This window comes from Pinus tabuliformis, chromosome 1_2 (assembly GCF_031772625.1).
Source record: "Pinus tabuliformis cultivar Carrire ecotype Pingquan chromosome 1_2, CPIR1, whole genome shotgun sequence".
Lineage (NCBI taxonomy): Eukaryota > Viridiplantae > Streptophyta > Pinopsida > Pinales > Pinaceae > Pinus > Pinus tabuliformis.
This window is the reverse complement of record NC_142298.1, coordinates 276,793,057-276,805,734: the sequence shown is the minus strand read 5'-3', so window position 1 is coordinate 276,805,734 and position 12,678 is coordinate 276,793,057. Positions and strand designations below refer to the sequence as shown.

Genomic DNA, 12,678 nt, shown 5'->3' with positions numbered 1-12,678 from the left:
CAAAAATCTAGCTATCCTTACAAAGAAGGATGCCACTATGCCTTCCTTTGTCATTTTTATAGTTCTTAGTTCATTCTGAAGACTTGCAATTTGACCAATATTGTTGATTATGAATAATTTGGATAAGGCCTCATACATCTCTTGAGTGGAACCTATGTTGGATATATATGGGATGAGGTTATCCTTTATTGCATCCACCATTAGGGTCATCGTCAATATCTATTTCTCTGAACTTTTCCTTTTCTGCATCACTTGATTCATTTATAGGCTTCTTTACTTTTCCTTTGACTAGATCCAAGACTTTATTCTTCTCGAGAGTGAGAGCTATCCTCTTTTTCCATGCCTTGTAATTGGATGCTCCTTCTAATTTGTTTTCTCCCTTCATTGAGTTAGACATTGTTCTTGAAGATAGTAGGCTTGACTTCTTATATGATCCTTTTCCTTGATGACCCTTATTCAAACTTCTTAAAACTCCTTATTCTCCTTTCAATAGATCTTTAGGCTGCCTTTTTCCTTCTTCTTCACCTTAGCTCTGATACCATGTTAGAAAATCAGAAAGGCAGAAAGATTTTCTTTATGTTGATAATTACTTGTGATATTCTTATGTTCTTATTAACTTTCTTATGTTCTTCTTTTATCTTAGTTCATCAAGCAATTACCAAAACCATAACATGAAGATCAAAGACACCAGATGTAGGCGGACAACCAGGGAAAAACCCCTATCTAGGGGAAAACCCAGTCAACAACTCTTCCTTTAATAGTTTCACGAGATGATCCAAGACTCCTTGACCTAGACACAAACTTCCTCCAATCACCAAGTCAGCCCTTCCTTTCTTCTACAGATGATAACCTTCCAGCAACAATTTTGACCTAGCACTTCAATCTTACAGTAACAAAATTTCGACCTCCCCAGCAACAGAACTTCGACCCAGTAGCAGAACTTCGACCTACAATAGAATCTAGTATTTCAACCACAGCAGTAGCCCAGTAACTTCGCACGTGTGAGAGAGCGATAGCCCAAAAACTCGATCTTGTCTTTCCTTGCAATTCTCCTCCTCCTGCAATTTTGTACTTTTCCTGCTACTCCTTGTTGTGTATCGAACTTATGTGAGTGGATCCTCCAAAAGAATCAAATTGTACTGTATTAATAGCCTCTTATGGAGTTCAAATTATCCTGATGTACGCCGATTTGGTGTGGAGGTGACAACTGACTTATTTGACTCAATAATAATTCTTTTTACATGATTCAAAAGCCCAAGAAGGGTCTCATTAAATGGACAACGACTCTAAATGACTTAATATAAAACCTAAAAGTCCTCAACGGGGACTTTAACCTAAAACATGATGACCCAAGCATGAAACTCATGCTTTAATAAGTCATAATAATAATAATAGTAAATTATTTTTCTTTCTTTTTATAAATACATTTCATTATGACTCAAATACAATTATGAAGACCGAACCTAGTTACATTCTTCAACAGTCTCATAGTTTCATGGTATATTTTTATGCTCTTTCATGGTTTAATGGTTGATACTTTTCTTGTCTTACTGTTTAATGAATGTTATGTGTAACTTATGCTAACTAAATCATTGAATGTAATTAGGATGAAGAAGAAAAATTGTTTCTAACCTATGCCCTAGTAAAAATCAACACATGGTCGATATTTCCATCAATGAAAATAGAAGAAATAAACAGAAAATTAAAATCGAATTTATTGAACCCACGAGTGTCAAGTCAGATCCCCTCTTTGATCAAGTCAACTAGGCCCCTTTGAGGCACCTATTTGATGCCCTCTTGATGAATATATATAGGAGACACTTGCTCCTCATTTGGGCACTCGATTTTGCTCAATAGATCTATGTTCTAGCGAAGGAAGAAGAGGGTTTGGAGGCCGAATTTCTGAGGAACTCTTGGCACTTGTGGGAGGACACTTTACTGGTCAGATATTTCTTGATACTCTTGTTTTGATTGGTGTACTTTAATATTCTCTCTTAAGGAAAAGCTTTTTGGGTTTTCCCTTGTGAGTTTTTCTAGGCCTCAGTCCTAATTTCTGGTGTCTCTTGTGTTTTCTTTCTACTATGATTTACTACTGCTCTTTCATGCTTATGAATGAATTTTCTTATGTATAACTGCTTGACGATGTAAAATGTTATATGAAATTTTTAAAATTGGCAACTAGGGCCAAATTCCATGTGGGTCACCTCATTTATGGCAACTGATATTTTTCCTAGATTCCTCTTGTCGAGAGGTGTAGGATTGATCTAAAGATCATCCAATTCCGACAAGTATTTATTGAGATATGAATTTATTAGTAATTACTTGACAAATTGTCAAGGTCGGCCAGCAGTTAAGTGAGTGGCACTCTTACCCAGCGTTGCATATAAATAGAGGAGAGGTTGAGTCATTATCTCAACTCATCTTCCCTCTCATCTCTTCCATTGTCTCTTGGGTATACAAAGGAGAGAGGACTCAGCTAAGGCAGTGTGGAAAGAGGATGCAACTAGGGTAGCGTGGAAAGAGAAGGACGCAGCTAGTGCAGCATGGGAAATAGGACGCAGCTAGGGTAGAATTGAAGGAGGACGCAGCTAGGGCAGCATTGAAGGAGGACGCAACTAGGGCAGCAAGGACGTAGGAAGGTGCAGCAAATGGTTTAGGCCTGTGTTGACCAGCACACTGCCTCCATTGACTGCAGCCTTGTGTGGGCACCCTCTCCTAGGCTAGCCGAAGTGTTGAACAGGTCTGCATTGATTGTTTAAGGGCACATTTATGACTACGTTATCTAGTTAGGGCTGGCTGCAGTATGTTGTAGCCCGCACTGTTGTTTTGACTATCTTACCTTGACTGTTTTGGGCTGCCACTACCTCTGTTGGAGACCGAGTTCTCCTAGGTTGTCTTGAAGACATTTTGGGAGCTAATTGATCACTTTTACTATTGTTGTCCAAGGGTTTTATTACTGTTGTTGTAAATCAATGATTAGTGATATTGTACTATCTCTCTCTCTGCTAAACTATTGAAGATAAAAGAAGCTTTGATCAAAGGGTTTCCCCCAATGTTGCAGGAAACGTCCCCCCCCCAAGATCTAACCCCCGAAACGAGGCCCGTACGGATGCATGGGGGAAGCGCCTCCCGAAACGCGCTTCAGAAATTTCGAAACACATTTCAGACTGATAAAGACGCTTCCTGGAAGTTCCAGAAGCGCATTTCGTACGGCACTTCGACTGTACGAAGTGCGGCGTTTCCAAGGCCGAATCGTACGATTCTGTACGCGCTTCGGAAAATTGCGCCACGTGGCCTTAAAAAGTGTGTTTTTTTTTTTTTGGTGAGTTTGCTTGTTGGAGGTGGGTCCACCTTGGGTTAGGGTGAGGAATGAAAAGAATAAAGCCCACATTCATCCCTCATTTATTCACTTTGAGTTTATGAGAGTTGGAGAAGAGAAGAGAGGAGAGGAGAGGAGAAGAGAGAAGAAGAGAGGAGAGCTTGGAGGAGTGAAGGAAGAGGAGCTAGGAGAAGGAGCAGGAGCTTGGAGGACTTCATCTACAAGAGCTAAAGAAGTAAGTGCAAACCCCAAACTCCCTAATTTTTTTGACATTTTTTTTGTATTTTTCTCCTCCCTCTCCTACTCTTTCCCATTGTTTCTACTTGCTCCTTTACTTATAGGTTATCCACCACCTATATCCATATTCCAAGATGGTGTTCTTTTAGCTTCTATGTATCATATTCATTCCTCTTTTGGTTTTAATGATGGCAAGGGCGAGCAGGAATAGAAGGGAAGAAGCACAAGAGGACAGTGGTCCCAATATGAGTGACCGGATGTATGATGAGGAGGAAGGGTTTGAAGAGGAATGGGATGATGTTGAACCTGAAGGGGAAACTGAAACACTAGAGGGGAAAGTTGCATTAACACCCTTGTGTAACTATGTGACCAAACTTGAAGGGGGAAAGGGTGGTGGAAGCTACAAATTTTTGTGCCCTCATGGTTGTCATGGAGGAAAACCATTTAGTGGTTCATATACCCGTGTGAGGAGGCATCTTTGTGGGGTGTTGGACAGTGATGATAAAAAGGGTCCTGTGGGGATACAAATTTGCCCAAACATTTCATCTGAACAAAGAAGAAAATACATCCAAATAGAGGAGGCTGCATAACAAAAAAACAAGAAACAAAAAACTCATTCTGAATCAAGTGCAACCTCTAGATTTGGTAGCTCATCTACTCATGGTACTTCTAGAAGCTTTGGAGGTAAAAGAACAATAGGGGATTTCCTTAATTTTGCTAGGAGGGATGATGTGGATGGAAAGATAGTCCATTTTCTTTGTGCTTGCGATGTACCATTCAATGTGCTTCGCTCTCCCTATTGGCATGAAATGGTAAAGGCCATCAATGAAGCCCCAAAAGGATACAAGTCCCCCAACTATGAGAAAGCTAGAACAGTGTTATTAGAAATAGAAAAAGCTAAGGTTCAAATAGCTTTGACACGTTTTACAAATGAGTAGGTAGATTTTGGGGTATTCATTGTATCAGATGGATGGACAAATATTAGAAACCAACATTTCATAAATGTTGTTGGTGTTTCTACTAGTGGTGCAGTATTTATTACTTGTCCTGACTCCTCCTCCATCAGTGCATCTGCACAAAACATTGCAGATATCCTATTGCAATCAATCAAAGATGTTGGTCCGAATAATGTGGCTCAAGTGATCTCAGATAATGCAGCAAATTGTAAGGCAGCAGAAAAAATTATTGAGCGTACTCATCCACACATCTTTTGCTCTGGGTGCCTGGTTCACACATTAAACCTTTTGATGCATGATATTGTGAAGCATAAAGAATGTGGGTGGATTACTGAGCTTTACAAGAGAGGGAAGCAACTCATTAAATTCATCACAGGGCATACAAGGGTAAACTACTTCTATGGCACTTACTCCAAGTTGCAGTTGCTTAAACTTGCAAAGACAAGATTTTGCAATTATTACCTCACCTTTAGGCGGCTAGTGAAGGTGAGACAAGCTTTAACTAATTTGGTGTGTGCTGAAACATGGGATGAAATTAACATTGATAGAGATGGTGCTAATGCAGCCAAGGACACTATTCTTGACATGTACTTTTGGTCACAGGTTAAATATGTTTTGCAATTCACCAAACCAATTTATTACATGATCGAGTTTGAAGATTCAGATCGACCAATAATTGGGGAGGTGTATGAGCAAATGGATAGCATGCTGGTGTAGATTAAAGACATTGTTGAGCCTAGAGATATCACCTTGTACAATTATATTCGTGCAAAGGTGGAAAACCAATGGGAAATGCTAAATGTTCCATTGCATGCATTAGCATATGTTTTGACACCTAAATACTATCATCCAACATGGCTTTCAACACCAGCACCTGGGGGGGGAGTAAGAGAAAACCACACCAAGATCAAGAGGTTCACAAAAAATATATGATTGCATTGAGTAAATTAATCCCTCATGAAGAGGAGGTTGCCATGGTACGGAGACAGTTGAGCAACTATACGCTTAACACTGGTCCATTTGGGAGCATGAATGCAATTAATGATCGAGAGACTTTTTCTTCTCTTGAGTGGTGGAACATGCATGGAGGGGCTACTCCACTTCTACAGACTTTGGCATTGCGGGTGCTATCACAGGTGGTAAACACTTCTTCTGCAGAGAGGTGTTAGAGCTCTTATTCTTTCATCCATGGTGTTAAAAGGAACATGTTGAGTTTAGACCGGGCAGAGAGCTTGGTTTATGTTCATTACAACTTGCAATTGTTGTCCCATTACTGTGATGATACAAAGAGTAATAAAGACATGTTGATTTGGGACAAGAATCCAAAGGAGCCCAATTTGGAGGATGGAGTGTTGCGATTAGAGCAATTAGAGGATGCTCTTATCCAGGTATGTCCATTGTGGTATGAATTTTCCTTATAAAGCATTTCTCTAATTCATGTTTTCAATTTTTTTGTTAACTAGTGTTTTTTTTTTTTGCATGAATTTTTTGAGCAATTCCAGGATGATGATGATCGTGTTGAGATTCCACCCCCATCTGGTCCCTTGGTTCCTAGGTTCCATGGTTCAACACCTACAGCAGGGGGTTCGTCTTCATCAGTTTCAGTGCCACTGCCACAACTTCCACAGGCAGCATCTTCTTCATTGCCACCACGTGGAGGCCCGCCGCCACGTTCTCTTCGTGGTGGAAGGAGGAGAGATTAGTAGATATATTAACAATTTACTATTTTTTTCATAGATTAATCATTAGACTTGTAGGCTTGTGAATTTGAACCTTTTTTGTCTTGGCGGTGACCAAGTGACATATTTTCTAAACATTATTATTTGAATTTTGGACATGACAAATGTTGACAGTTGCTCACTTGCTAGATAAATCAAAAAATGCTCTATGTTTTATGTTTTATAATATGCTTAAATGTTTTATGTTTTATAATATGCTTAAAAATTTGATGTATGTTTGTAATTGCTAGAATATAGATTATTGATGTACATACTAGTAACTACAATGGAATCATGGATGCCATATCTATCTTGATTTATGCAAAAATATGCATGTTTTCATGTCTTCTACAACTAATTTGGTATTTGGGATGTTTGTTTTGAGTATAAATGCAATATATATATATATAGCAGATGCTTCACTTCCTAGATTTTTGGAAAATGACGCTTCCGCGTCCCCGCTTCCAAAAAACGTCCCCATTTCGTCCCCGCTTCGTGCAACATTGGTTTCCCCACATTGGGGTTTGTCCCTAGTTAGCCGCCACATCTTGTGTCTCTTGTCTTGGCTTGTTTTCTGTCGATCATTTAATGTTCTATCTGCGCTTTACTTTATGTTGTGGTTGCTAATCAGAGGCTAATAAAAAGTAAAAGAAGTAAAATGCTCTAAGCATAGAACATACCATAATTTAACAGAAATCTAATGCTAATAATGACTATTTGAAGTTGTTGTCTGTACAAGAAAATGTTCTAGCATTGCTCTAGTAAAATCAACAAATATCTTTCATAAATTATTAAGAGTTATTAGCTATTTATTTAGGTGATTTGCAGCTTAGATATGCTTTCTTTCTTACTTTATCTTTCCATATTAGAGGATGATTTGTGAAGGACTATTCCACATAATTAATTTACAAATTTTCCCACAATTGTTTGGCCACTAACTTGTTGGTCAAACAACCATTATCTTGTAGTTTTTTAATTTTTTTATTGCAGATTTACAGATTAGAACAAGTACAATCATTAGGGACACCCCCTGAGGCTGGCAACCACTAGACCAAACGAAGAGGAGGATTTCCCAGTGACACATAGCGCAAATTTTTCTATATGTTCGCACATTTTTGTGGCTGATTTTAAAAGTTTATATCAACTCCAAGGGCGTAAAAATTAGTTCTAATAGGACGTCATCAAATTACATGGGTGCATCTCCAAGTAACACCTCCTCAACTAGGGCATCATCATCAAGCAAGCCTGCACCATCCTCCTTTGGCATGCACGGGTAACGTGGCAACCCTAGGGCACAACATTAGCCCTCAAGAGGGAGTGTGTCAGCCCTCGCAAATCATTTCAAGTCATCTCCATCCTCATCTGGGCTCTAGAACAAGGAAATGCCCATCAAGTGTTAATTTGGCAACTCAGGGACAAAGTCCCTCCTTTGGACAGCCTTCCTCATTCAGAGAAGGCCCTCTTTGCCCTTGGAAGAATTTAATTTGGTCAAGGAAAAATATATTTTTAATGTGAAAACACCCATAAGTGCACAAAAGTTTAGGTTGGCCTAAAGGACAAATTGGGTCTCCAAAATCACATATAAACACAAGTCAAGTCAACTTCATTTGGAGCATCACATCACACATCTTCTTCTCTTTGGAGGTTCGTACAATCTGAAATTGCAGGTCATCTTCTCACACATGCGAGTAGGAGAGAGAATTCAGGAGGGCTGAAAATCCGTCTTGCTTCAGCGTTTGACCAACATTGACATTTTGGAGATTGGACATAGTTTGACTTGGTTTGACTTAGCATCCTAGATTGTTTTTCGAGGCCAAATTCTTTGACATAGAGATTGAGGTTTTCTAGGCATTTTGACTGCAATTGACCACAGGCTTCAACCGCAAATTTGACAGTTGACTTTCTATCTCCATTGACTAGGTTTGACCTAGTTGTTTGGGACCTTTTGACCTAATTTTGACCAACCTTTTGGGCTGCATTTTTGGGCGGTGTTTGATTGTTGACTTTTAGACCAGTCGGGCATCTTTGACTGTTGTTGACTTTGACCAAAATTTCAAATTGGACAGTTTGACCAGATTTAACTTTTGGGCTCATCTATTGGATTTTGGATATTGGTTTGTTGGAAAGTCAAAATTGTTGACCTTTGACTCTTGATTGGTAAATTGGATCATTGTACTCTCTTTGTTGAACATTTTATGACAATCTAATTCGACAAAGAATTTGAAAGGGTTTCCCGCTTGTGGGGATTTTCCCTGGTCTTTTGACCAAATTTGGTGTCTCTTGTTATTGCTCTTGATTGTCTTCTACTATATATTGCATTCAATTTTCTATCTACAATGGTTACTGATCAGTGGAAGATTAAATTTAATTGCTAATGAAGATAAGATTGTGCTAAAGTAACTGTAATAGCATAGAACAATGGAAAATTAACATCAAGTAGGTGTAAAGCTTCCTGGGGGCATCTTGAGTCCTCTGGTCAGATCAACAATCAAGCTAACATCTTGAATTCTTGGCTCAACGTTTTAGTATCTAGAAGTGAAGAAGGGGGCTATATATCCATGTGGAGCTCCTCTAGGTTCAACAATGATCTCTGGAAGGCCAACATTAGCTCTGCAAGGTCTCAAGTACTCTCACATCTGGTCTAAACATCCTCCTCAATGTGTTGGAGAGGTGAATAGCCATCCCTTAACGGACATCCAATATATCTGTGTGAAACTACCTCAAACAAACTCTCAAGATCAAGTGAGATCAACATTAGGGACAAAAACTATTGAAGTATCATAGTGGACCAGTGTTGCGGGGGAGCCCCCCCTCCCCGATCCCGCTCCCAATCCACGCTCCGGGCGGGAGCGACTCGAGAGCGGGTCGGGAGCGTGCTCTGGAAATCACTCCCGAAAAGGGAGCGATTTTGGGAGCACGCTCCCTAAAAAAATTTCGCTCCCCCCCCCCGATCCCGCTCCCAATCCACGCTCCGGGCGGGAGCGACTCGAGAGGGTCGGGAGCGTGCTCTGGAAATCACTCCCGAAAAGGGAGCGATTTTGGGAGCACGCTCCCTAAAAAAATTTCGCTCCCTGCCTTTTCGGGAGCGTTTTGCCTTTTTCACAATTTTTTTTTTTGTAGTAATGTTCGAAATGCAATTTTTTTTGGAAGAAACAAATAATTTTTGAGTGGGGCAGCTTAATGATCAAGTCTAGGCCCTAGCATTGATATGCTATTCATGGTAATGTTAAATTCTTAAAGTAAAAGTGACATTCTGCTTAATCTTCATTTTCATCCTTTTACTTAAATTTTTAGCATTACCTTGAAATGACTCAGGATGTTTGAGAGTTGTTCCGGCCTCATTGGATTTCATATGGAGAAAGTAGAATTTTAGATTTCATTCAAAATCCAGCAGACATATCAGTTTTTCAGGATTTCAGGATTGGGGGATTGCAATGTTTCCATTGAATTTTGTCATGTATTAGGGTATGGAACTTGTATTTAATCAAGAGCACCAATCCCTCTATGTACCTTAATGTTAGTGACATTGGTTGTCAAACTCCTCTATCATGACCCTCCTAAAAATGTACGCATCACTAAATCTTGACTTGACATGCTATGCTTTTTCTATCTTATGTTAATGCTTAGAGGGTGATATTAATGACAAAGATCCCTATACAGATACAGAGGTAATGAAAAAGATACCTCTAGATATTAATGCTTAGAGGGTGATATTAATGACAAAGATCCTGATTTTCAGCAAGACTAAAAAATTAGACATTTCTCGTGGTGGCAAGAGGCCCAAGCATAAGAAATAGATAATAGATTTACTTCTCTTTTCTAGTTTCTAGTAGCTTTTATAACTATTGACTCTTTCATATTTATTATGATATTTTTTAAAACAATATATGACAATTTAAGTTTGAAGTTGGCAATTATAACTCATTAGTAATGAATTATGAATATGATGCTTCATGAAAGTTGAAATTTGTTTCATTTTATAACATTTCATTTCATGTTAGATATTATTTGTTGTAATGGTTAAACTTAGCTATATTGAATTTTGAAAGCTTGAAACTTTAAGATTGATGAATCATGAGAATCAGTATGTTGTATGTTACTATGTTACTAACTTGTGGGCGTGGTTGATGAAGATTATAACTTCTAGATGATTGTTGTTATATGGTTCAATCTATGTTTTTTTATGTTTTTTATATCTAATTCATTATTCTACATGTTTTTGTTGACACGCATGTATCAAAATATAAAAAATATAAAAAATACATATATATTATATAAAAAACGCTCCGGGATTCGCTCCCAAACCAGGAGCTTCTGAAAATGTCGCTCCCGCTCCCCGCTTTCGCTCTCGCTCCCAAGTAACACATTCAATCCTAGGGACACAAAAATACTTCACACAAACCTTGCCTTCAAATGTCTTTCTAACTAATGATTTGTAAGCAAGTTATCACACATACGTTAACAATGATCATGCAATTAGCCCTATCAGGTGCTTCCAACCCCTAATGGGAGGGGCATCTCACAAGTAGGCCCATCAATCCATAGACGCATGTGTTGCAGTCATGGAATGGCAAAGACTTGAGGAAGATAGCATTAGCCATGGTACCAACTGAAGGAAGTCAAATATCTTGAGTATAATGATGATAAGAGGATTTAATCACGGAGGCATGAGTTAGCCCTTTCCTCGTCCTACTTTTTCCACCCCTTTGGTGTGCCTTTTACTTTAATGATTTGTCTTCCTTTCTTGCATAGCTTAGGTGACATACCTTGCTTTATGATTTTCCAATACCGCATAAGGATGCAGTAGTTTATTGTTCATCGGGGTTGGGACATTCATATGTTCATTTATTTAGATAAACCATGAAATGATGAAGAATTGTGTGATGGCTAATGAGGGAGATACAACTCATGCTAGGCTTTTGCCCATGTGCTTATTCAAAATCCTAGCCCTTTTTCATTTTCTTTCATTTGTGGCTTTATACGCTTTTATCTCTCTTTCAATTGCATCAACCTCTTAGGGCAACTTTTAGGGGCCCTAACTCAAAGATGAAGATATAGGGTACTAACCCCCACAACCAATGTCAATCAACCCAAAGAATGGAAGTGGATATAAGAGAGACATGGAAGGTGGTAAGTATGGATTAACTTTGGCACGCTATATCAATCAGTGCCTCCTATTAGTGCCCCTCCTAATAGTCGAAGAAAAGGGCATCAGAAGAGGTCACACTAGACAAGGGGAAAAGGATAATTTCCCAAGGTATGGGTACAAGGGTATGATCAAAAGTGAGCAATCATCTAGCTTGGCATGTGATCCACATTAGTATGCCCCCAAACAATAAATGAAAGCACATGATTATAGAAATGGCTAGTGTGCCTTCTAAATCCTGATAGATGACCCACCTTCCTTTGAGAAGTATGCTAGATGGGAGAGAGCACTGACCAGAGCATAGGTGGAAGGCTCTGAAATAAAGCTATCTGTGGATCATCATAGTGTTGTTGGCTGGCTGGCCGACTAATGGGGAGAAAAAGATTCTCCTGGGGGCTACCCACTTTTGGTAACAACGCCCTCCAAGACAGTCAGCATCCAGTGTTTGCTCCAGCATCATCAGAAAACTTGACACTTTCTCCAAGGGCTGATGTCCCCAACCTGGACTGAGTAACCTCAACAGAAGATATGGTGATTCTAGATGACTAGTGCAGAAATTTTGAAGTTTATTGATGTAGTCTTGTTACTAAATTTTGATTATGCCAGCAAAGTACTATCTAATACAAGGCATATTTTATAGAATATACACTTTCAGATATCGTTGTATATATGTAACGGCACTATGGTATTGCAGACCAGAAAGTTTTAGACTGGCTTTAGGAAATCAAAGCAATTTTGAAGCTCAGTTTCTAAGATGTGATCCTGCTGTGCATTTGCACAGATTTTGCTAATATAATTATAGTTACTGTTTAAAAAAAATTATCTAGTTTTCAGTTGCACGCATTTTGCTTCTTTGTGCGTGACATAAAACAGACAGACACATATGCCTAATGTGCATGCATGCATGATTATCTTCTTAAACTGACATTGCCAATCTAAAACCATTTCAAATACTAAATAAACCAATGCCACCAACAAAGAGGCATGTACTTAAGTACTGGAAAAGCTTAATAACTCAAAGAAAAATATTTTCACAGATGCTAACCATAACAGAAATTGAACAACATGCAACATAAATAATTATAAAACTTGATCACCAGCATAAATAAACCATAGCAGTAAAATTAGCCATCATTAATATTTCCCAAAAATACCATGTAGGAACCACAGAGATTCGAAGATAAATCTTCAAAAGTTGGCAGTAGTATTAGAGAAAAAACCTTGTCAATGATACTTTCAATTGCATCATCTGAAAGGTTCATGCAGCTAAAAGATTAGAAAACTTGATTATCAACAGAAATT

The 12,678-nt window shown here is 38.7% G+C and overlaps 1 protein-coding gene across 4 annotated transcripts in view; it reads right to left on the bottom strand.

Annotated features, from left to right (window-relative positions):
- The window catches only part of LOC149205413 (calcineurin B-like protein 3), a 335,347-nt gene that overhangs the window by 89,325 nt on the left and 233,344 nt on the right, over window positions 1-12,678 (bottom strand). The window contains exon 8 of one of the 4 annotated variants that reach the window (XR_016252450.1): window positions 12,531-12,625. The exons of 2 other annotated variants lie outside the window; for them this stretch is intronic. Coding sequence is in view for 1 of the 2 variants with exons in the window: in XM_089395059.1 (XP_089251185.1) it covers window positions 12,597-12,625 (29 nt within the window). In the remaining variant the exon portion in view is untranslated. The remainder of the gene's footprint in view (window positions 1-12,530; window positions 12,626-12,678) is intronic. One more of the 4 variants, XM_089395059.1, reaches the window with a different exon arrangement.